The sequence below is a fragment of the Struthio camelus genome, chromosome 24 (genome assembly GCF_040807025.1).
Source record: "Struthio camelus isolate bStrCam1 chromosome 24, bStrCam1.hap1, whole genome shotgun sequence".
Lineage (NCBI taxonomy): Eukaryota > Metazoa > Chordata > Aves > Struthioniformes > Struthionidae > Struthio > Struthio camelus.
In genome coordinates this window covers 4369646-4394683 of record NC_090965.1, presented here as the reverse complement: position 1 = coordinate 4394683, position 25038 = coordinate 4369646, and the positions used below count along the sequence as shown (strand labels likewise).

At 55.8% G+C, this 25038-nt stretch overlaps 1 protein-coding gene across 1 annotated transcript; it reads right to left on the bottom strand.

Moving 5' to 3' along the window:
* Positions 1 to 1539: 1539 nt before the first annotated feature.
* Positions 1540 to 24554, bottom strand: SLC6A17 (solute carrier family 6 member 17). Its single transcript, XM_068918326.1, has 12 exons — positions 24352 to 24554; positions 16554 to 16962; positions 12538 to 12695; positions 12216 to 12342; positions 11179 to 11360; positions 9760 to 9870; positions 8369 to 8610; positions 7396 to 7588; positions 6814 to 7006; positions 6443 to 6602; positions 5741 to 5903; positions 1540 to 4757 (listed from the first exon to the last, which is right to left on the bottom strand). The coding sequence occupies exons 2-12, from the start codon at positions 16837 to 16839 to the stop codon at positions 4389 to 4391; spliced, it is 2184 nt and encodes a 727-aa protein (XP_068774427.1). The 5' UTR covers positions 16840 to 16962; positions 24352 to 24554; the 3' UTR covers positions 1540 to 4388.
* Between the last annotated feature and the right edge of the window lie 484 nt (positions 24555 to 25038).

The window sequence follows — 25038 nt, the reverse complement described above, 5'->3', positions numbered from 1 at the left end:
GTTCCCTGGGCAGACCCACTTCCCTGCCAGGCCTGGTCCAGAAGATACCCAGCAGGTGACATCTTTTGGGGATGCTGTAAATGATTCGGGTCCCTTGGGGGAAACGTCTTCCCCTCCGCAGTGTTTCGGGAGCCTCCGGCAGCAGCAGGGCTGGACGAGGACAGGGCAGGGAGACGCGGGAGCGCCGCTTGCAAACTCTGAGCCTTTCGTGCCAGGAGCTGTACGAACAGACGACAAAGACCTCATTCCCCTCTCCAGAGATGGAGGGGTGGATGGGCACTTCCGGGAAAAAAAAAGGAGAAGGATGGAGGGATGAGAAAGTGGGTCAGAAGGACGATACAGGTGACCAGAGAGGACAGATGCATGGGCAGAAATAGGGACGGCCGTGGGTGCAGACAGCCCTCCAACTTCCCGCCTCTGCAGTGCTGCCCCCCTCCAGGCTGCAGCCCTGTTTCTCGGGGCCGCTCCAGCTTCAGCTTTCTGCAACCCCCAAGCCTCAGCAAGACCCCGAAGGCCACCCCAAGAAAGGACACGGAGGCAGCTCGGTAAGAAGAGACTTTTAATCGGACTCTGTTACAGCTGTTACAGGGTTTCTCCCGAGGAGGAGTCCGGCCAGCACAGCACACTTGGTAAATAGACCGGCTACGAGGCTACATGGGACGAGTTACTACGAGATCTGTGCTTTGTACCTGTACAGGAGGGTTTCGCCAGCGCTGTGCTTGCCGAGGTGGGGGGGACGCGGCTGCATCCCACTTGCTGCCATCGCTCGGCCCTGGCGGTGCTGTCCCCCGTACCGAGGGCCATCCTGGCCACCGAGGCCACCCTGCTCTGCCACCCGCTCCCCGTTTCTGCCAGTGGGACCCAGGCTCGGGGTGGGGGACAGGAGGAGAGGCAGGGGCTGTCCTGGAGCGATGGAGAGACAGAGGGATGCCCCGAGCCAGGGATGCCATCTCCCTGCAGGCTGGGAACCGAAGCTGAGAGGAGAGGGCAGGAATATCAGCAGCGATTCCCCCCTTCCTTCTCCACCACCCAGGAGGAAAACCGGAAAGTGCTTGTGCTCATAACTAGCAGCTGTTCCCTGTGCCTCTGCGGGGGAAAAAAATAAAAAAATAAAAGATCACCAAGGCTAAAAAAGGTGCCGTGGGCCAGCCTGGTCCACGGCCCCGCCAGGGAAAGAGCAGCCGCAGGAACTGCGGGAAGGTGCATCCGAAAAGAGCCTGCCCCAGCGAGCGGGAGAAACCCCCAGCGCAGGCTCCAAAAGTGACCGAGCACGGTGAGAAGTGAACCCTAACAAAACGCATCCGCACACACCCCCCCCACACACGGCGGCTACGAACGAACACGCTATCACCTAAAACTTACCCCCCCCCCCCGCCCCGGACCCCCGTGCCCAACACCGAGCGAATGCCACGAAGAAATACAGTACTGCCACGGATTAAAAGACACGCGTCCCCCACCCCTCCTCTCTGCTGGGTCGCCCAGACGGCTGGACCCCCTGGGGCTGGGGTGGGGGGACGGCCACCCACCACACACAAGAAATAAAAAGGTAAAAACATGTCTGATATACAATGAAAATTGATCTGTACAGCACTGAGAATGAAAGTTAAGTCACGGGCCACTTTGGAATATGTTTTGTCATTTAACAGCATTTACAGTGACATTTACAGAATAAATATACAATAGAAATAGAGAATCTCTAGGATATTATTCCATCTCCTCTCTTTGTGTAAATCTTTTAAATATATATATATATATATAATATAGCTTTTTGTTATCTTCTTATTGACTTTGCCTCTTATTGACACTGCAAGAAGAGGGAAGGAAAGCAACTGCCTCCCTGGCTGGTTTGGGAATTGTAATGGGAGAGATGGAGGGCCAGATCCTTCCCCCCAGGGTTCAAGGGGAGTCACATCACCAAAGTGGGTAGGATTGCACGATTTGACTCCTGGAGGTGTCCTGCTCCATTAACTCCATGGGAGCTATGGTGGGAATCTGGCCCCTGGGCTCAGCGGCGCTGATCTAACTTACAGCCACGGGGAGATCGGGAAGGTGATGTAGGTGCAACGATTTGCTGGCCAGGTGGAGGAAAGGCAGAGAGACAGAGGGAGAAATAAGAGAGATCGGAAGGAACATCTTCGCCTAGCGACAGGGGGAACAGCATGGTCTTTGTGCTTCTCCCTTTTTGAGATGATCCAGTGGGACAATTTGTATATCCCTCTGCTGAGGCAGGGGAAGGAGAGGAAAACTGAACTGGCAGCAGAGAGGATGGTGAAGGGGAGACTGGCTGGAGGAGAGAGAAGAGAGCATGCCTGGTCCTGACCACACAGGGCTGGTGCTCCTCTGAGCTGTCAGTGAAGACTGAGCTACCCCAGTTCAGTCCTAGCCTCTGTTTCCCCCCCTCACCCCACCCCCAGTAAAATGGCTAACAAAAGGCTCAAGTTAATTGTCTACAAAGAGCTCCGAGGCCCCCAGATGAACCCCTGATAGAAAGGAGAAGCATTATAAATAAAGGATCACAACCCACAAGAGAAACTTCATTGTGAGGGACCTCCTGCCCCAGCGATGCTAAGAGAAGTCAAGGATGTGGAAAACGGACGGGATACTTTCTGCCTTTGCTTCCCAGCCAAAAGGAGAACTGAGCGGGGGAGAAAACCCACTGATAAGGAAGCAAAGGATGACAGAAGGGATCGTGGGCAAGCACCCGTGAACTTGGCCTTCAAACTGGCTTGAAACCAACCATCACATGTGCCCTAAGCACAGTAGGACCGAGGTTAAGGAGCACCCTTGAGACCTTAGCAATTTGAGACCTTAGCAATGTGCTTAGAAGGAGAGAGGGCTCAAGCAGGCAACTGCTCCTCTGTCCCCAAGGGGAAAGAAGAAAAAGGACATATAATACTGGTACCCTTGACAGAAACGCTTGGCTAGGTGTAGGATTCAAGGAAACGACCCTCAGTCCCAGCAGGAGAGACCCTCTCCGACCTGGGAGAGCCCAACCCTTTCTAGAGAGCCTGGGAAGAAACAACATAATGTCTCGGCAGTCTGGTCCCCAGATAACACAAATGGGCATGACAGAGCCCAGCTATGCAACATGGCCTCACCAGCCAGGATCAAGTGCTAGCAGGGGCATGAGGACCTGGCACTGACCCCAAAATAATTGGTGCTCAGAAGACATGTCCTGCCTCTGCTACCCCCAAGAGCTGGATATCCCCAGCAGGGCTGGTGAGTCCCTACAGAGGTGCAACAGGAGGCAATGCAGACCCTGGCTTGAAACCATGATAAATGAAGATGCCTGTCCAGCGATAATCACTACCCAGCTCACCTCAGTTGGTGGCTGCAAAGGAGGTAAGTCAGGGATGGTTTCCTGAGAGCTAAACCAGGATTGTGGTTGCACTGTATGCCCCACAGCCTCTCTGCTTGTCCCTCCAGGACATCTGAGGAAAGAGCAAGACGAGACGATTCACCAGGCCAGGGATTTGGATTCAACAGAGCATCTCATATGTCAGGAGTAATTCCAGGAGATTGCCCCTGATCCCCATTAGAGTAACCTTGCCTAGATCCTGCACGCACTCACACATCCCAACAAAAAAAAAAAAAAAAAAAATCACACTCACTTCAGAGGTCCCTCTGCCACTCAGCATGATAACACTGCCTAACCAAGGAGTGTGCTAGCCACATCTTCACATGGAGGGGGCGATCCCCGTGCCTCAGAACAACTCACAGACACTGTCTCTGTGCTGGTGGTAACAAAACAGATAGCAAGGATCATCAGCAATCCCACACCTTGCAACAACTCAGCCAACCCAGCACTGCTCCCTGGCAACCCTGGTCAAAATTTGGGGTTATTTGGGTGTGTTCACAGCTATAAAAACTACAGGAAATACAACAACAATGGTGACAACAACAGCACCCTTTTGTGCTATGAACATCAATGGTTAATTGTGCTCGTTGGAATAAGGCCATGACTTCTCCCAGCTAAAGGAAAACAGAGGGAAGAGCTCTGGGTTACAGGAGGAAGCATGGCTGGCTTTCCACCTTACTCTGGGTCCTTTTTCCAACCATCAGCTGCTCAGAAAGTGAGATTCTTTGCTTCAGCTTTAAGCTGCATGAGAACAACCCTCAAAGATATTGCAGCACCTCTTGTTCCTCCTCCCTTCCCCACAGGCAAGCTATGAGGGGTCCTGCCTTTCAGGCGAAGGTTGTCGTAGGAGAGTCCTGCCCCTCCCGCAATCCCTTCTTCCTGATGTCATCTTGGAAATGGCTGCTTTTGATTCTAAGAGGGGTTTCTTCTTTGTTGTTTTCTTTATTAATTAATTTTCCTGTTGCCTGGACAGCTAGGATCCACTCCCCAGTGACCTTCTCTCCCGGTGGGGGTGGCAGGCAGGCAGCCATCACAGTTCAGATTCAGGGGTGCTGGCCAGTAAATACCCACTCCCATATCGTCCGTTCGGGGCATTGCTCATTTCCATGGGGGAGTTGCTGCCAGGACCCAGGTAGGAACGGTGCGTGGGCATGGGGGACGGGGTCTCGCTGGGCACTTTGCTCAAGATGAAGCGGGTCTCGTCATTGTCTTCCAAATTGGAGATGTCCTTCATCATCCGGCCCTTCTTGTAGGTGACAGAGAGGGCGTTGGAGCCGTCTGACACAAGGTGGAACTGACGGAGGATGAAGACCAGAGGCAGAGGAAGGGATGCCAGGATGATCAGAGAGATGAGAATAGCCATGGCCCAGGTTGGGTAAAAAAGGAACTTTTCTGCAGCCTGGAAGAGATGGATATTAGTGTCATTAGAGGAACATTAGAGATGTCAGTTTCTCCTCCATCATCTACACTCTCACCCAGGCACAGAGCTGAGCTTCAGCCCCCTCTCGCATTTCAGAGCCACTGAAAGGGGTTACCAGAGCAAAGACCAAAGTGGTGTACACCAGATACAAGATCTCCTAAGCGCTAGGCAGTTCCTACTGCCTCTTTCCAGACTTCTTCTTCAGGGGTGTCACACGAAGCTATCAGAAGGTGAATTCAGGACAAGGAAAGGGACGCAGTCTTGCACTCAGCGTGTAATTAAGCTGTGGAACTCCTCACCGCAGGACAGTGAGTCTCCTAAGTAGGTCTCACTGCTTCAGAGAAGTGCAGGAGGAGTGTTGGGATTTGGTGTCCCAACAGTACATTTGCTTTTGCAAATATTTCAGTCAAAAAAGGAGGAAGGGAGGGCTAGGGAGTGCAGTGTAGTCTTTTACCGCCTACACTCAGCAAACTCCGGCTGTCCCTGAACCTCCTACTTCATGCTAATCATGCACTTGATACAAAGAGAAAATGGGTAAATCAGATCTTTAGAGATGGTGGGGAGGGAACACAGAAGACCAGTTTCTGTCCACTGGAGAAGCTAAGGGCTCTCCACAAGAGCACCACCTCCACCCTGACACCAAGCTGTAAGATTCTTCAATGCAGTTGCTCTCCAGATCCTTACTCTGTCAGATGTTTCATCAGACAAGGACTGACCATATGCAAAACAAATCCCTAGCTCACACTTTGGCCCATGGTCAGAGCTGGCTTGGGACTTCTGGGCAGTGCAGGCAAATCTGACCTTTGCCTGCAGCGGATGAACAGCCACAGCCAGGTTGTCTCCCAGCAGGAGGAGAAAAGAGCAGAGCTGGGGGAGAGCAGGATGCTCTATAGCTCTCAGCTACCCACTACTCAGTCTGGGCCTGGGGTGAAGGTGAATCCTGGGAAGGGAGCAGTGCTCACCTCCTCTCTGATCCATGCGCTGTAGCCTGGTGGGCTGACCCCCAGCTGGATGATGCTGGCAGTCATGAGCACAGCCATGCAGATGGGAGAGACGTACTTCCAGGTGTAGTAGTAGAACTGATATGGCCGGAAGCCCAGCATTTCTGTCAGCTCCTGCATGAACCTGCCAAGAGAAAGAGACAGAGCTGTGCTATTCCCCACCTTCAAATGAGAAGCCTACTCCCAGCAGCCTCTGTTGTGAACTATGCCCAGTGCAGGGCCTGAAGAAGAGCGCGGTCAGTCCAAGCAAGCGTCTCAGTGTCCCTTGTGCCTGTAGGAACCTCCTCAGGAAAAGGCCACCTGAGCATCTTGCTCTGGCCAGGGTCTGGCCAACAAGAACGGGTGCAAGGCCCCCCCTTCCAGACTCACCCTGAAGCCTCAAGCAAAAGGGTAATGACAAATAACACAGCACCACAACTAATACTAGATGCCCTCTGGAAGGATTTTCTCCTGGGACTAGGTTACACCTAAGGCAGGGCAGAGGATCAAGGTGAACTGAGTTACTGCTGCTTAGCCAGTTACTGCTTCTATGAGGTAACCGCATCTGGGGCATTTGCTCCCTCAGAGCTGGCCTCCTAGGGAAAACATATTATGGGAAAGAGCTGAAAGGAAGGGTTTTAGTCGGGAGTCACAGTTATTCTTGTTGTTGGGCAAATGCCTTACTTCTTGGTGCCATAAATCCAGGCCACAGCGATGTTCTCCAGGATCACCACAACAGTGAGAGGCAGTGTGGCCGAGTAATCATCGAACATGGTGACAAAGTAATTCCCAGAGCGTTGCACAAAGATCAGGCCCACCAAGAAGGCAAAGATGCAGCAGCCAACTGCAGAGAGCAAAGGGGCATGGTCAGCAGAGCAACGCAAGGGAAATCAAGGGCTCCGTCACACGGTCCATTCCCTCCTTTAGCTGTTTGGTCAGGCCCCTCCAGGGCCCAGTTCACATCCATCATGTCCAAGCTCTTCTGGAGAGACTCCCCAGGGCAACGGGGACCCTCCAACCCCTCCCCAAGAGAATGCAGGAGAAAAAAACCTCACCTGTGAACACTTCCTTCCGCACTTTGAAGGTGTCGATGATGGGTGTCGTGATGCCTGACATGGTCCCAATCATGCTCCCCAGACCCAGGTTTATTAGCATCAGGAAGAACATGACAGACCAAAATGGCGAAGCTGGAAAGTGAGTCATGGCTTCTGTGAAGGCAATGAAGGCCAAGCCAGTTCCTTGCACCGACTGTCCAGGGAGAGGGAGGACCAAAAGGAGGAGAGAACCACGTCAGGGACACAGTTTGGTATGCCAAACCTGTAACCTCATGCCTCAGGTTTCTCCCATCGTGCTGAATCACTCATTGGGGAAGAAAAATATAGTCTGGAACCCCAGCCTGGAGACAGAGGTGACCTTAGATTTCTGCTATACTTGCTATGAGCAGACCTTTTCCCCCACCCCGGTAAGGACCACTGTGCACTGGGGAAGATCATGGGGGCAGGGAACCCCCATTCCTGGAGAAAGGGGATATTTTTTCCAGATCCACATGTCAGGAGCAACATGAATAGACAGATCCTACCAGGGAGAGGCAATGGGCAAGGTGACCTTCTTATCCTACTAGGAATGCTGCTAGGTACCTTGTTGAGTTCATCCTCCAGCAGGCAGGCATCCAAGCCCAGTTCTTTGAAGTGCCCCTCCTTCACTGTCATGATCACCCTGTACATCTCATTGTAGTCCTTGGCCGTGAGGTGGGAGAAGTTCACATGGGGTGGGATGAGGTCATGGCTCAGCACATTGGTGTTCAGATACCCCAAGATCCTCTCAGCATTCCTAAAGGAGAGCAAAGTCCGGTCACTCAGAGAAGTCCCCTTCCTCCCAGGGTGGAGGACATGGCTTGACCATGCAAGCTCTTCGGACCAGGCAGGCAGAGCCTTCCTGGGTCACCCAGGCCCCAGTCAGCATGTGCCATCCAAACCCTTTGCAATTTCCCAAAGAATAAGTTGCATTGGGCCACATGACAGAGGGTGCAGCCAGGCATCCACCGGAGAACGTGGTCTCTACTTCCCCCTCAGCCCTGCTCTGCTGCACACTGCTGCAGTGTCTCCTCAGTTCTGGGATTCCACAATGCATGATCAGGATTTTTACGGACACAGCTCACTCTGTCTAAAGATAATTCTTGATGCACAAATACACCTTCATCCAGCTGCTTCTGAAGTACAGCACAGCTGCTCCTTAACCTTACAGACCAGGGGACCTTGAGATGAGTGGAAACTGTGGGAAACCCAGATGATGTGACCAGACATGTTAGATTCACCCACAATTCGCAGACTAACGGCTCACCTTGGAGCTGGATTTTACATTGGAGGAGCTGAATGCCTGATTCTCTCCTGGAGCCAGAAGAAATGTGCCCTCAGCTACAGTGGGCTACAGCATCTTTGAAATGCCAGGTCTTGATCATCAGGAATTTGAGTCTACCAAAACACAGTATCACCCAGCCTTAGGATACTTACTCCATCATCTCCAGCACATGGATGAGAGTCAGGCAGACCCAGCACAACCAGCAAGAGCCAGGGCTTCCCCACCCCAGAGAGAGAAAGGAAATCCACCTACTCCACCACGCATTTCTCATTCATGATGTTGGCCTTGAAGCCCAGCACAGCAAACACAACCAGGGTGGCCAGGACAGAGGTGAAGAAGTTGATGAAGGAGACAAGCGTTGCGTCAAAGTGGCAGTTGTTGTCTTGCTTGTTGTAACTGGAGAAGGCGATGACCCCCCCAAAACCGAGGCCCAAGGCAAAGAAAACCTGTGTAGCTGCCTCCCGCCACACCTGAGGATCGAGCATCTTGTCCAGCTTGGAGGGGAAACAGAAGAGGAAGATTAGACAACTTGGCCCCCTGCAACTCATCCTGACAAAGGCAGAGCTAAATTAAAAGGCCATTGTGCCTACAACATGGGCTGGTTTCAGAGCAGCCATGAGGATGCTTTGGTCCACCTTGATCAGGGTCTTGTATTGCCCAGCACTTTTGAGTACTCAGAGGTCCTCTCTAATGGAGGCGAAACCGAGGCACTGGGAAAGGCAGGCAAAGATCAATTGGTCCAGCCATGTCTCTTGCTGCTCCGGCTCCCTCCCTCTGCCCCACAGCCTGATCTGGGTGCCTGATCTCCTAGTGCAAAGCCCTGCAGCCCGGCTGTCCTGAGGAACTGGCATCCCTGTTTGCCTCCCCAGGAGGCCTACACAATGCAATCAGTATCTGCTTCCCCCCAGCCACTGGCTGCCTCCAGAGCGCCTGGAGCATTTGAAATTAAATGTCTCAGCTTGTAGGTTTGTTTAACTCCCCCCCCCCCCCATCCCCTGAAATACACCCCTCTTCTGTGAGCCAGAGCTGCAGACTGGAGGCCTCCAAGCATTGTTCATCAAGAGATCATAATTAATATCTTGTAACAGCTTCGCCAGCTGAGCTGATTCATCTACATCTCTGCTTAATTAATTAATTAGCTGGTTAATTAATGGATACACAACACCAGCAGAGGTTTCTCTGCTAGCCAGTATCTTCCTATGGAGTACATAGGGCACACCCTCTAGGGCACCCCCTCTCCTCTGCCCCAGGGTCTGGGCACCCAGAGATAACAGGCTCAAAGCTGCACCAAGGCTGGCAAGTTCCCAATCCTCTTGTCTGTCCTGGCTGCACCTGTATTTAGGGGGGCCAACAGCACCTCCTGCCTGACTCCTCAGGACTGACGGGGAGGTTCGGGGCTGATGCTCTGATTTTTAGGGGCAGGAAGCCCTTGCGGGTTGCTGCGTGTACATGAGTGGCAGCATGGCCCGGAGCAGATTTGTTTTACGTGAGAGCTTGTGACAGTCTGGGCAGAGGGATGCGAAGGTGCATTACGTGGAAGAGGTGACTGCAACCACGGGGGAAACTGCACCCTGCAAAGCAAGCTCGTGCAGCCAGCCAGGAGGGAAACCTCCTTGGAGCCTGCTGGGCTCAGTAGCCCTTACCTTGGGCGTGAACATGTGCGTGATCCCGTCCACTGCCCCTCGCAGCAGAAGGCCCCGGACCAGGAAGCAAACCAGCACCACGTAGGGGAAGAGCGAGCTGAAATACATGACCTAGGGCAAAAAGGACATGATGTGGACTCGATCCCATTTACCTCCTCCCGTGCTCAGCCATCTGCGCTCCGTTCCCTAAGCCAAGGGCCAAACCCCACAGGGGTGAGAAGGGGAACATGGTTCAAAGCCAGTATCTTTTACCACCCGGAGGGGCCATGATGCTGCTGCATTGCCCTTTACTCAGCCCTTGGTATCCCTAAGCGCTGGGCTGCAGGCAGTTGTTATCCTCCCGAATAAGAGGTCTGTTCTTCGTGCAACACAGGGTTTAGCTGTGGGACTCCTCAGTGCAGGATGCTACAAAAGCTAAAGCTCACTCAGAATTGCAAAATGAATGGACACACTTAGGAGAGGAAAAGAATCAGGGCTCTTAAATGCAGAAACACCAGCGTGGTCTCAGAAAATCCCTGCACTGCAAACTGCTGCTGCCTAGGGACAGGTAGCTCTGCACCCCACCTCCCTCACTTCCCCAGCATCTGCCAGGGGAAGCCCCAGCTGGTTCCTGGTATGGGGCACATTTCCAGTGAGCAGAGGTGAAAGAGGCTTGAACCTGGCCAGGAAAGACCTGTTGTCCCTTGTCTCAGGGCCGTGGGGATAGTGGGCTGTGGACTTGCCACCCTGCGCTATCTGCCAGCGGGCCAGATGCTCTGCAGAGCACATCTGGAGATGGGAGGTGATTGAGCGTCTGGGGGAGCAGTTACCCTTCCACGTCTGACCCTGCTGCTTACACAGTCTTGCTCAAAATGTTCACAGCCTCTGAAAGTTAACGGCATCCCTTACCCAAAGCCCTTCATTCCTCCTGCCCTGCGTCTTGCGCTCACAGCCCCAGCGCTCCCACCACAAAGGAGGGTGCAGATCTCACCACTGCATCCTACGAGCAAAGCTGCTGTTGGGATCCACAGGGAACTGAGCTGCGGACTGATTCAGGGCCCTCAAATCCCTTTCAGCAGATGACATCTGCGCTGTTGAGAAGGTGCATCTGGACAGTATACGTCAGGGGAATGGCATGGGATTTGCCCACAGAGACCACAGTACGTTCCCCTTGCCTCCCTCCAGAGCCCATACTGACATATAGGCTGTGCTGAGCAGGTGGGATCCCAAAACAGGGGCCTGGCCAGGTTATTTGGCTCTTCTGATGTGGCTCAGCCCTGGGCCATTGCTGTTGGTGTCAGCTGGGCAGCCGTCCCACGGCCCCCTCAGAGCAGGGCAAGAGAGCACGGGCCACGGAGGCGGCTTCTGCCTTGACACTGCAGGCAGAGCCCAGCATCAGGGATGGATCCCAGCCGGGCTCAGCTTGGCAGCGATACCCACCTTCCCTGAGGACTGGATGCCTTTGATCATAGCCAAGCCAACAAGGCTCCAGGCCACCAGCAGGCACAAGGTCATCTTCCAGTTGAGGCCCCCGCTCTCCGAGATGGAGTTAGAGATGTCCAGGGTCTCCCGGTACCAGAAATAGGTGGTGGCCGAGCTCCTCTCGCATTCGGCCTCCACAACTGCAAGCAACCAGAGGCATGAAAGCATGAGGGGTTTGGGGAATAGTCATCCAAGGACTAACATCAGCTAACATCAAAGACCTGCTGGAGCAGCTGGGGAAGGTAGGTACCGCTGGGAACTTGGGGACAGGACCATGGTTCATTTTTAGTAGGAAAAAGAACAGACAGGACAAGTTGTCAAGTTATTTTCACTTGACAACGTGAAAATAAGATGTTAAACACAGGGAGGTACATTTGCATTCACCATAAAGTCTCCCAGTGTCCCAAGGAGGTGCTCAGATGCTATTAAACACACTCTTAGCTCCACTGGAGTCTCAGTCAGGTACTAAGGAAGCAGCCAGGCGAGCCCTGGCATGGTTCTTCCTGGCTCTTGCTGCCTCCCTCTGCAGTCATCAGTTGGATCCCAGCATCCTGGAGACCCCAGACCTGGACCCCAAAACTGGCATCACACCCCAACAGAGGAGAAAGACCTCGAGCTGCCAGTGAAACAGGGTTCATTTGTCCCGAGGGAAATATCTCCACTTAACCTAGATGCCTGGGCTCCCTTCGGCCATGAGGGAGGCACTGACGCCCCAGAAATGCTCTGCTCCAAGGGATAGTGTCTAAGGTCTACCAGAAAAATCACATTTTTTAATACCTGGCTATCAAATAACACCTATAAAGCTATTTCCAATAGTCTCGAGAGGACCCACGTCCCACCCATCCCACATCCCTTTGAAACACCCCAACCACCAGTGTCCCCACAATAGCCACCGATGCCGGGGAGCCCGGTGGCCCGCAGCCCACCTCCCCCAGGAACTGCCCCCTCACGGCTGCCGCGTAGCCGCTGTCCCCAGGCGAGCAGCAATCCCTCACCGGCCACCGTGCCATTTTTCACGATGGGGCACTCGCTCCAGGGAAGAGGGTACTGGAAGGACTTAAAGAAGTAAAAGATGCTCCAGCCAATGATGACGTTGTAATAGAGACCAACAAAAAAACACACCTGGGGAGAGAAAGGAGGAGACAATATTTAGCCACGAGGCAGCAGCACGGTCCCTAAAATACCTCCCACCGGGCCGGGACCCTGAGGGTATAGGGCTGCTGGGATCCAGGGATGGGATCATTCACCAAACCAGCCCCAGACCCACTGGCGGAGCTGGGCAAACCGGGCCGGAGGGGGGCTCATGGGCACACTCACGAGACAGCTGGCGTATCCGATGCCCCCCAAGCGGGGGCAGATGTAATTCCAGACGCCGATGCTGCCCCGGCGGATCCGCTGCCCCACTGCCAGCTCCAGGAAGAACAGGGGGAGGCCGATGATGATGAGCAGGACCAGGTACGGGACCAGGTAGGCGCCTGCCGGGGGAGAGAAGGCTCGTCACAGCCCCCAGCCCTGCCTGCGTTCGCAGCCAAGGACAGACGGACGGGGAGGACACAGCCGGACAGGCTCTGGCTGGTTCATCAGCTCCTGTTCATTCACGCTGGGGCGGGGAATCAACACCCGCACACTGATACACCCAAACACGCGAGCACATGAAGATACACACGCACAAGCGTCTGCATGCGCGCATTGCTGCCCACGCAAGGAGATGCTTCCCTAAGCAAGCGCGTGTGCACGGACACACGGTCCCGGCGGTCTCGGACGCGAGGACAGGCACAAGTCTGCCTGGTCGGACCGGTACCTGCATGCACACACGGGCATCCAAACACCCGGGCACCGCTGAACCGCTGGCGTGGAGACACGCACCCCCACGGCCACCCGGCACCCACCAGCAGGAAGGATGCCCGGGAGGGCCTAAATGGGAACCTCGCTGTGGAGAAATCGCTCAGAATAGAAACGTGATTAATCTCTGCCTAATTGAGGAGGTCGGAGAGAAATTAGCAGTTCGGGAAGCATAACCAAACGACCATAAAGGATGCGATGACTCACGCTGCAGCGCCCGGCTGATGAATTACTCCAGCCCGCTGCGAGGCGGGGGCTGAGACACGGGGTCTGGAGCACATGGCTTATTCCCAGCCGTCTGCGGGGCCACGGGCATTTCAAAGGGATGCATCAGAGCCTGTTCGCCGTGGATTTATGCGCCGGGGACAGCAGCCACCCTCTGTCCCACAGCACGACCTGTGGCTCCCTCCTGGGCATCTCTGCTCCTGCCCCTCGCTCCCGCACCTCATCCGGTATCTCCACCTCCGGACGGACGGACAAGCGGGAGCATGAGGCAGATACAGATCTGCAGGTGCAAATTTCCTCCCCCTTCTGTGACACCGAAGATTTTCCCCCCGACGCTCTCTGGCGAGATGGGCACCGGTGGCATCACGCGCGGCAGGCAGCGCTGCCAGCCAGCACGGAGCACACCGAGTCCCGGCGATTAGGCTACAGCCCAGCTCGCTGCCGACACGCGGCCGCTCTCTCCAGCGGACGCAGCCCTCGGGGACTAGGAAGGGAGAGAAAACAGCAGCCGCCCACCTGCCCCGGGGCTGCTCAGCATGCCCAAAAGGGGCCCGTCCGCCTGCTACCACCCTTGCACTGGTGGCCCAGTGGGAACTAGTCTGCTCAGCAGCCCCACGCTCAAGCCCGTGCTTATCTTCAAGCCCTTGATGGTGCATATTGGTCTTGGTTGGATCTGGCTGCATGACAGAGGCACCTGGGAACACCAGCCAGGGACCGAGAGGGTTAAATGTGGTAGGAGGAGAGGGCAAAACAACAGTGTCTGCCCCAGGGAACGGAGCAGACCACGCCACATGGCCAAAAAGGAGAGAGGAGACTGGTGTGGAGTGCAGAAAAGCTCCGCAACTTGCTGGTCAAGCCAGTTGCTAGCTCTGTGCCTCAGTTTCCCCATCTGTAAAATGAGGGCAGTGGTGGAGGCAGCTTGTAAAGCCTCCGAGATCTGCTGCGGGAAGATGCTACACAACAGCAAGGAGTTCCTAAAACCTGCTGCTTGTCCGGGTACCTGTCCTGCTGGGCACCTCTCCACCGCACCGCAGGACGCGGCCAACCTGCCAGGTTAAACCCAGCACACCCGGCCGCCCCGCTGCAGCGGGTCTCACGGCTGCTGCGGCCCGCAACACATACCATCCCCGCACCGCACGCAGCCTAAAACCAGCCGCTTAAGGCTCCCCCCGCACAGACAGCAAACGCAGCCCTGCCTCTGCTAGCCACCGGCACACGGGGTTTCGTCCCGGCAGGGGAACGTGAGCCAGCCCTCCTGTAAAACCCAACAAGGGTGCAGGACCGCCATCGTCTTAGGTCCCTCCGTCCCACGTGCACACAGGTGAGGAGTCGGGGTGGCTGGGGAAGGTTGCAGGAGGGAGACCCTCAGTCTAAGCTGAGAAAGTTTCATTCATCACACAAATGGCAGTTATTTGTTCCCTGTGCTGCCAAAGGGGAAACTGAGGCTCAGATGGGTTAAGCGCTCACCAGGGATCCAGGACTTGGCGTTTCTAACCTCATGCTCCGCGCCGGCTCCCGATCTCCTTTAACCAGAAGACCTGCTCGGACGGCGCAGGCCGGAGCTGGGCTGCGACGGGGCAGATCTTCAACAGCCGGCAGCGCCGTATCGATTTACCCCAGCCCCGAGTTTCACCCAGGCTCTGCCTCCAACCTCCGTCGGCCCACGCGGACAGCCCAGCCGCCACGTGCACCGGCGCAAGCGGCGAGCCGCGCAGCCCCGCGGGTGCTGCCACCCACCTCCCGCGCGCCCCGGCTGACCCGCAAGCCCCCGCCGGCGCGGCCGAGGCACCCGCGCACAGCCGCAGCGCGACGAAACGCTGCACCTTCCCCCCTGCCCTCCGGCCCCGCTTGGACCCCAGGTAGGGCTACGCATGCCAGCTCGCAGCGGGATCGGCTGCCGGGGAGGCGCCGAGTGGTGGGGGGCGCAGGGGGTGCGAGCAGCCCCCGGGGTGGGAAGCGCTTGACCGCACAGGTCCGGTTGGGAGACTGACTCATCGCAAAGATGACACCAGCGATATTTTAATTACTGAGAGCCCTGGGGGCTTCCCAGCCCCCGGGCTGGGGGCACGCTGGATTATGCGCTGCCAGGAGCGCGGAGAGCAGGAGGCAGGGCAGAGGCAACAAGCAAAGCGGATCCTAGGGGCGGAAAGCCGGGCCCATCTCGGTTTGGTCAAATACCCGCTCTGCAGCAGCTGCCTCCCAGCGCTGCGAAGGGCAGCGTTGCGCTGGAGAGGGCTGGAGCTGGACCACTGACAAGCAACCTGCCCGCTCACCAGTGTCATGAGTGGTGTCAGGTCTCAGCACAGCTGTAAGAAACCAGGTCCCCCGGGATGGCTCCTGGAGGCTGACAGAGGTTGCACAGGGTAGAAACTGGCCTGGGTTATAAGTGAGAAGATGAAAGGATGGGTCAGGCGGCAGGAGGATCTGGGGACGGGGCAGGAGGCCTCCACAATGCAAACGGCTTTGGCAACTAGGGAAACGCAGGGACTCTTTCTTTTCCTTTCTCGCCCCCTTAATTTCCGGTTTGCCCCAACAGGAATTGGGAACTGCAGCCAGACGTTCTTGCTCCCGGCTCTGGATTCATCTCGCCCTCCGCTCAGGTTGTCGGACGCCCTTTAGAAAGCGGCGGCCCCGGGGGTGCCTGCGTCTCTGCTCTGATGCAAACTCAGTGGCAAGTGGTGCCCCGGCTGAGGCTCTTCCAGCAGGTCCTGGCTGCCCATCTCCTCCTTCAGCCACCCCCTGAAAACACCCCATTTCCCCATCCAGCTGCCCTGTTAAAATACCCGCTTGGACCTACGCGGGGACAGGTGAAAGCCGAGACACGACAACCTGCTCTGCTCCCCGCTCAGACAACCTGCCGGTGCTCAGACACAAAAGCAACTTGTAACCGGACAAACGGACACCGTCACTGACAGGGAGCCCCCATCAGACAGATGGACACCAGCTGGCAGGAGAGATGGACCAACAGAGCGGCTATATCACCCGGGCTGGTTTCGATATTGCTTTCTTTGCCAGCTTACTCCATCGGAGGATGCAGCCCGGAAAGGTGACCCGATTTAACAGGACCTCATGCTTTGCCGGGGCTGCTGACAAAATAAGAGCCCGCGGGCAGCATGCGGGTGCCAGAGCCCCAATGACCCCCCTCGCTCCCTCCCGCCCCATGATCCGAATCACAGCTACGACGGGAGCAGCCCGTGGGCAGCCGGGTAGGATCGGGTCCTATCTCCCATCCCAAGGGCCGAGCCCTTCCCTGCCCCGTCTCTCACCTCCTCCGTTCTTCTGGCACAGGTAGGGGAACCGCCAGACATTGCCCAGCCCCACGGAGTAGCCGATCTGCGCGAGGATGTACTGCAGCTTGCTGTTCCACGCCGGCCGGTTCTCCGCCTCCAGCTCGTCCTCTACGTCCTTCTGCTTGTCCCAGGTCTCGCCTGTCATGTTGAGGACGCTGCGTTTGTAGTCCACGGGCTCCTCGTGGGCCAGCAGGTCGGCCACCGACTCGGTGACATGCTCGCTGCTGTGCTCCCGCTGCGTCACCTTGCTGTTCTTCGGCATCGGGATCGCTCCGCGCAGCCCCAGGGGGCCGGGAGGGGAGGCAGGAAGAAGACAAGTGTCCCGAAGGGAACGGCACCAGCGGTAACTACAGCTCAGGCCTCACCTCCTCTTCATCAGCGGGACCTGCAAAAGGAAGGAGCCAAGGGAGGCTGAGCGATTTTTACCTCGCCCCAAGGTGCAGCAAGGCGTCCTGGTGCTGGTGGAGCCAGCAGAGCCGGGGTAAAAACAGTCTCCAACATCCCTGTGCCTTTGGGGACCTTATTCTGCTCTGGGAAGATGCTAAGTGCCGAGGGGGAGCAAAGCCACTGGTTCATCAGCCGTCAAGCAGAGCCTCCCCTGACCCACAGGGACCCACAGCAGGGACCTTCCTCCGGCTCAAGGCAATCTGCCTCCCCGAGCCCGAGACTGAGCCCAGCCCTAGGACAGCTTGCAAGCCAAGAGCCAGCTCGGTGTTGCACTCAGGTGACAGTGACAAATGCCAGCGCTCGCTTGCCTTCCCTGGATGTTATCAGGAATGACTTAAAAGCCTGGAAGCCTGTAGCTAAATCTTCCCAGGCAGTTTTACAGCAGATAACGTCTGCAAAACAGCCACGGGCGATGCAAAGCCATCAATTGTTCCAGCCCCTCCACCTCCATCACAGGCTGGCCTTGGCTGGGAAAAGCCGTGCCGGTCCTGCGGTGGCCTGGGAGTTACACCAGTTTGCCCCCACTGCGGGGGCTGCCTGCCTTGTTTGCAAGACTGATGGCACCATTTCCTTTCAAAACCCTTTTTCATTAAAACTGCAACGAGAAAGGCCTTTCCAGCAGCAGAGCAATCGCTCCGCGGTTTGGTTACCGCACCACTGGGATCTCGGTCTGTTTGGCTAAGAAAAGCAGGGCTCAAGGTGGGGGATGCAGGTGCACGAGCAAACAGACCCACCTGGGAGCAGTGCTGGGTGTCCGCGGGGCTGGGACGGGCACAAGCAGATTAATTTTTGGACTGGCAGAAGGGAGCGTCGATTGGCTGCCCGCGTGGTGACAAGCAGGAGGGTGCAACAGGGGAGGCATGTTCGTGCGGCGGCAGAGGGCCGCGAGCTGGCTCGCGTCCGGGCACGTTTGCAAATGTGCAGCTGCATGTTCGCACCTGGGACTCCACGCACGTGCAGTGGCCATGCTGATGTCACAGCTGCCTGGCTTGAGGTCTCCTCCGGCCATGCTAGTGGCCCTGAGAGGAAGCGTTTCGGAGGATGCCTGTGACCCTGCAGCGCTCTGACCAGTCATCCAGGCTGGAAAGCTGTAAGGCAGCAGGGAAATCTGCTCCACTGGGTCTGGCCTCCCTGACCCAGCAACAGAAAGCACCATCCCCTGCCCTCTTTGCCAAGCTGGGGGTCAGACCCGAAGTTCCTGCCCCAGCTGGGACCGTGGAGGTACGGCGGTTAGAGAGAAGATACAGGAAACCCACGGAAAGTCCCACATCTTGGAAAAATGACTTTTCCAAAGGGTCATGCTTCCTTCTTTTCTCTGCTTTTGGGTGAGAGCATCTTACACCTGTGATGGGATACTGGAGGCCCCTGGTCAGAGCCATCTGGCATCTGCCTGTCACTCCTACATGGGATTTTTCTCTTCCCTGTATCAGATTTGTAGTCATCTCCACCTAACCTGGAGCCCAATCCAGGGAAGGGGCCAGCACTACCCACTCGTACCAGTGGGCTGCTGCGCACAATACAATGGTCCAGGGGTTGAGCCCACGTCCAAACTCTTCTGCCCCAAAACACAACCCAAGTCCCCTCCACCCCTGCTTTCCAGGGGCACAGAACAGGTTACCAGCACCTGCAGGAGAGATGGTGCCATGCCCAAGGACCTGTCCCACCTCGAGCCCTACCCCAGCGCAAGCAGAAAGAGGATGCTACCATGGTTTTTCCGGAGCTGTTCCCAGCGCTATATATTTCTTTGGGCAGATATCCATCCTTTTGATCCAGTTTAGACCCCCAGCAAAGCTCAAAATCCTGCAGCAAATATTTGCAGAGCAGCAGGTTCAGGCCAGGCAGCAGCGACCGTCCCCAGGCAGCGCGGCGAGGCACTGGCACAGCGTGGGAGGGAAGCAAAGCGTTGGCAGCAGGAAATCTCACATTTCCTCGTCCTCACCTCGCTATTTTTTTTTTCACCCCTGAAGAAAGTTCCCCGTTTGCCAGGCCCAGTTCCTGTTCCTATTAGGAAAGCTATTTTCGGCTGTAGTCTGCATCCGTTGCCAGGCAACCGTGCCGGCTCCACGGACTTTGCTGGATCAGGCTCCTTCGGAGAAGCCGCTTGAATTATTCTTTCAAGCCCGATCCAGCAACGTTTAATTTCCTAACAGCGGCCCATTCACATAAACAGCTCGCGGCTCGACAGCAGCAATTACCTGCAAGCGGCTGCCCGAGGCCGGAGCATCCTCAGCGCCGAGCCAGCGGCTGGAAGGAGCAGGACACAGAGGCGAGCAAAGATCCCGATCCAGCAACCAGGAAATTGCTGGGGTTGCCTTCAGTTTTGGATCAGGCACAGGATGAACGCAGACCTTGAATTTGGGTGCTCCGTTGAAACACCTGCAGCTCAGCAAACACTGAAGCTCTTTCTGAGGGTGACTCAGACCTTCAGGAGGACTCGGCCGTGGTGCCAACGTCTCTCCTCTCGTTAGGGATAGAGCTAAAGGGAATTCGGGTCTGCTGGCCAAGCCACCAGACCTCAGCGCCCCACGACATGGGACGCTGACCTGCTCACGTAGGAGCCCTGCGGGGGACGCTGGAGCCAGCAAGAGTCCCAAAGGATTTGGGGGAGCACAAGAAGAGCTCGACTGCTCTTCTAGGCCTACGGTTCCCACGGCATTGGAGTGAGATGACACTGGAGGAAGAGGGTGAATGAGCCGAGAGACAAGCTTCCTCCCCATGGGAGAGTCCTCCTCCCTCCTCACAGGACACGGGTCCAGACTGAAGCAGAGCAGGGAAAAACCACAGAAGGGTCATCAGTGCATCAGTCCCAAGGCCTAATCCCCCCCAGGCAAATTGGAAAGTGCACTCCAAATCTATCTGAGAAAGGTATTTCCATCCATTTTTTTGATTGAAAGGGAATTCAATCAAAAATTGCTCTGCCAAAGATAATAATGACCCTGAGAGAAAGACTAGTCAGATCAGCTGACAACCAGGAGCTTTTCAGAGCTGGATAGAGAGAACAAACCCTTGTCACTGACAGATGGAGATTTGGCTCGTTTACTCAGCCCCCCATGACCTTAATTTTCTTAAATGTGCATTTTTCTCTCTCTTTAGAGGAAAGATTAGACCCTTTCAGAGCCCGTGCCCTGTAATAACCTCACTTCAGCTCCTGGGAGGGAGGTGTCTTCATGCCACCACACTTCCCAGGTAAAACCCACGCTGACGCTGCTTTCTCGGGTGCTCAGGTCCTTCCCCCGGCGCAGCCACCCTCTCTCCCATGGGGTCAGTGCCAGCATCCCTAGAGACGCCTCCAGAGAGCATCTCCCAACATGCTGCCAGGTGTTACAGGGGAGATGCTGGCAAAACCATCACTGGCTTCTCCCTAGGGATAAGTTATCGCCTCCATCTCCCACTGCTTAGCTTCCCTAGGCATTTCCTTAAATAAGATTCCCACTTTAACAGTCCCCTTGGGCTGCCTCGGTAATTGGTCTGCTTGGCCTCTAGGCAAAGTGACCGTGGTCCCCTAAGCCCTGCTCCTCTGCAGGACTCGCAGGCAGGCTCCCATTTGCACCAAGTGACAAGCCCCCAGTGCCCCCATGCCCAGCTGATGGGGTGGCCTCCGAGCCGTGTACCCTGCCTCGGCCCATCCTTGCTTTCTTAGGAAGGTGGCTGGGGAGCAATAAAGGCTGGAAATGTGTCAGCAAAGCTTTCAGCTAGGTCTGGGCCTGGTAGCGCAGATGCAGGCTGAGAGGAGACGTGGATTTCCAGCAGCCCCTAGAGAGGGCAGCCACTGGGAGCAGATTCAAACTCTGGGCCCGGAGGATAAGCACAGCAGGAGCTTTCTCCTCACCCAGGGACAGAGCAGCTCCCATGTCCAAATGCTACGTTTATACCCCGTTTGGATCCACTTTGGAGAAACTAAGGTGGGGGGGGGGGGAAAGGAGATGGAATTTGGTGAATTCAGAATAACATATAAATCACGGGGCCTCTCTGCTGGTCCCTTCCCCAAGCAGCTCTCTCCGGCAGCCTTTCTGGGATGATCTCAAAGCATAGATACGCAGGGCCGACAATGTTCCCAAAGGGGTTTTCCTTTGCTCCCCACAAAGCCAGGATTCAGAGGCAATAAACGACTGATGGGCTCCCTCCCGACACGGCACAGAGGGAAACCTGAGGCCCCAGAAAGGAGAGGACTTGCCCAAGGTCACAGAGCAAGGAAAGGGAAGGGCAAGGAGTTCAGAGCCACAGAGGGCTTTCAAGAGGAGAAAGGCCACTGTTTGGCTTGGGCTGGGGGAGCTGAGCATCAGCTCGCAGTTACCTCCGCAGGAGATCTCGCAGCCAGGGCAGGGCTGTTCGGTGCAGATGGGGAAAGCAAAATGCAGAGAGAAAGGGACGGATGCAAGGTCATCTGGGAAGTCGGTGGGAGAACCTGGGAAAGGAGAGGCGGAGGGAAGGAGGCAGGCGTCTCCCATCTTCCCCCTCTGCACTGCAAAGCCAAGCAGCAAAGGGGAAGAGCCCTCGATGCACATCTCACCTTAGACACCAAATCATGAGAAAATCAGCTCCTGGCCCTGTGCCGTTCCCCCACAGTCAAGGACTAGCTCCTTTCTGAGCGCAGGGCTGCAAGAAGGACTGCGTTTGCAGACCAGATCCTTTGCAAGGTATCACATCGAGGAAATTCAGAGCCCCGCAGCAGCATACTCCTACAAGCAGCAAGAAATCAAGGGAGACACCCTCCAAGAAGCATCCAAATTACACCTCAAAGCCCCCAGAAGAGACTTTTGCCCCTCTCAGAAACATTTCAGCTCTGATCTCCCCCAGTCCTGCTCCTCGGGCCTTCCTGCAGCCTCCTTCATGCAACCTCCCCTTGCACGAAGAAAGGCTGGCCCGAGACGCATCCATTTTAAAAGCTATTGAGAGCTGAGGCCTGCTTACAAACTGAGAGACTCAGAGCTCCAGATCTGATCTTCCTCCTCCCTGCTCATCCTCTCCAGCTCCACAGGGAAGGTTTTGGCCATCTGGGCTCATTAGGGTTGTTCCCTTTCTCCCCTTCCTTCAAACAGCCCCTGCTAATTAGTGCCAAGCTCTCACCACCCTGCAGAGATGACACGTGGTGACTCAGTCAAACCAGCTGAGATGCTCACGCAGTCCCACATCACGGGGTATGAGCACACACGGGCGTGCGGAGAGGTGCCAACTTTGGACAGGGCCGGTATGAGCAGACGGGAGAGCGTAGGGGTGTCTGAGGACAAGGGACTCGCAAGGAGCCTCGCTGGAAACAAGGCTCAAAGCCCCAGCGCGTGTCTGCAGCGCCTCGGTTGTGCGTGACAGGCGTTTCCCTCCCAGAGGAGCCGGGTGCTCGGAGCCGCATCCTTCCCGTGCAAACGTCTAGGCCCACTTTAGCATCGTGACACAGGAGCAATTCACATTCACTGATGAATCAGACCTGCCTTTGCTTCTGTCTTACACCTACCCAGCGTGGCTTTCAGCAGCAAGATTGCACAGATGTTATAAATAATCCTCAGCTCCTTTAAAGGCAAGCAGAGGTGCGGCTAGCACAGCCACCTGCACTACACAGCACCTGCTCCACCCCAGAGCCCCTAACTCTGGATTTGTGCAAACGATGCTAGGTTGTGATATTAGAGTAGTGACTGTTTTCTTCAATGGTTACCAAAGACGCCTTCAGAAGTGCAGAAAGGGCAATTCTGCGGACAGGTCATGAGCCAGACATAACAGCTGGATGATCCCGTTGATTCATCCAATTGGGTCTCCTTTCATGTCTCATTTAGTATCATGAAAACACACATCAGCTGCAACAACGTGACACCGTATCAAAACCAACCAGCAAATGATCCCTTCAGGGCTCTGTTATACTCACAAGATGATCTTTTTCCTCTTAGCTCACCCACACTGATTGACGGTTACCAGCTGAGCCCAAAAGTAGGCCAGGTTTATCCTAGAAGGCAGCAAATAGGCAGGGTCCAAATCCCGCTGCAAATTCTGCCTTCCCTTATTGTAGTTCATTAAGCTTCGTCATTTGTAAACAAACAAGTTCACGCACCACCCAGGATAGGGTAAAATCAGAGCGTCTTCACCAGAGGCAATGGTTTAGGCTGGATTTGTCTACGTCAGCATCTGATCTAGGGCAAATTTGATCCTCGTGGTTCCCATCTGATTTGGCTCTGGGGTAACTCCAGATTCTTCACCCTGTGTAAGCCTAAAGTGTCATTGGAGTCACTCCAGTTTTAAATCAAAACCTTTTATTCCTATTGATTTCAGTGGAGCTGTCTCCAGTTAATCCTGGAGGAAAAAGATTAGACCCAAATTGTATTCCCCTTCCAACCAGCTGAACTACAGACAAACCACCATCCAGGTTCCCTGACCTATTCACAACACCTCTGGAGAGATGTTTCACAAGAAATTCTGGATCCTCCTGAGAATAGCTCAGTTACTGTGGCATTTTGGGTTTTTTCCTACTAGAACCAGAAATAGTTACATCAGCTCCTGATGAATTCAAACCTCGGGTGCCTCAGACACAAAGCAAGATCCAAGAATCAGAACAAATTAGGTCCTTTACAAAGGGTTGGGACCATATTTCTAAGGGGGTCTAAGCCCCAATTTTCTGGAGCAATGCAGATCTGCACCTGGCTAAGATACGAACCTGAGAGCAGGTCTGAATGAAATACACATCTTCGGGCACATCCAGTAATGCAATAAATGCACATCAGAGAGTAAGGAGTCCTCACACCAAATACTGTGAATGGCACAAAACCAGGAACCCGACCCTCATTTTTTTGCCTCAGAAACCAGCCACCCACATTCAGGAAGAGGCAGGAAAAAAATTAAAATAAATAAAACGCCAACACCTCGAGGGCCAGAAATTAATTATTCATTGCAGACGAGTGCTTTCTCCTCTCCCAATGTTATTGTCAAGGTCAACCTGGAAGCTGCATTTCCATCATCCCTGGGCAGCAGCTCGGAGGAGATGAGCCCCTTGCCAGCCCAAGCTGGCAGGACAGTGCCCCCCCCCCCCCCAGGGGTTACCCCCAGCCTCTCTGGGGTGGCCAGAGCCATTTGCTGACTCTGAAGGTCTCCCCCCCACCCCCAGCCCTCGATGCCACCTACCTTAGGGCCACGCCTGATGCCTCTAGAGTTCAGGTGACCCCCCTAAGCCCCCTCCCCGGCTTAGCTCTACTCCTCCCTGAGCATCCTCCTTGGAAAAGGCCCCGACAGCAGGGTTAGGGGAAAGAAGGGGAGGGGGGAAACCAAGCAAGCAGGACCCGGCGTGGCAGGAGACCCCCAGGAGCTGGGACCACCGCGGGGGGGGAGCGACAGGAGGGGGCAGCCTTACCTCTGCGCTCCGGCGGCGGCTCCGGGTTCCCCGGCGGCGGGGAGAAACCGACCAGGCTCCGGGCGGGGCGGGGGGAGGAGAAACGGAGCAAATTCCCGGCAGAAATTGACCAGGCTCCCGGGAAGAAATTGACCAGGTGCCGGCGGGGAAGGTGAAGGGGCAGCCGGTGCTCTCCGGACCACCCCCCCTCCCCGGCCCCGGCCCCGGCCCCGGCCCCCCAGCCGCCGAAAAGCCGCTCCTGGTCTCCGCACCCAGCGGCGGTGCCTGCGCGCCCAGCGGCCGCTTTCCGCGCCCACCGCTCCGCGGATGCGCGCTCGGCTTGGCCCGGCCCCGCTCCCCTTCGCTACCGGAGAGGGGGGGCAACTCTGCTCGCCTCCAAAAAAAAAAAAAAAGAAAGAAAGAAAAAGAAAAAGAAAGAGAGAGATAAAGAAAAAAGGGACACGCAGCCCCTGACGCAGGCTTGAGTCATCGGGGCTGCTGCACGTCAAAGCCGGGGCGCCGGGGGGTGGCTGTCGCCCCCCCCCCTCCCCGGGTGAAGGGGGCTTTGCCACACCGCCGGTTTTTGCATTAGAAAAATAGCGGTGGGTCCTAGCAGGGCAGGTTCACCCTTGCCCACCTGCCCTTAGCGGTGTGGGGAAAGGCAGGAGCTTCCTATAACGCCCCCCCCCCCACCACCACCACCACCAA

Coding starts and splice junctions, on each gene's coding strand:
- SLC6A17 (XM_068918326.1), bottom strand. CDS start 16,839: ATGCCGAAGAACAGCAAGGTGACGCAGCGGGAGCACAGCAGCGAGCAT. Junction 9,871..11,178: donor GCATCCAGTCCTCAGGGAAG/GTGGGTATCGCT, acceptor TTTTTGCCCTAG/GTCATGTATTTCAGCTCGCT. Junction 7,007..7,395: donor TGGAGGATGAACTCAACAAG/GTACCTAGCAGC, acceptor CTCCCTGGACAG/TCGGTGCAAGGAACTGGCTT.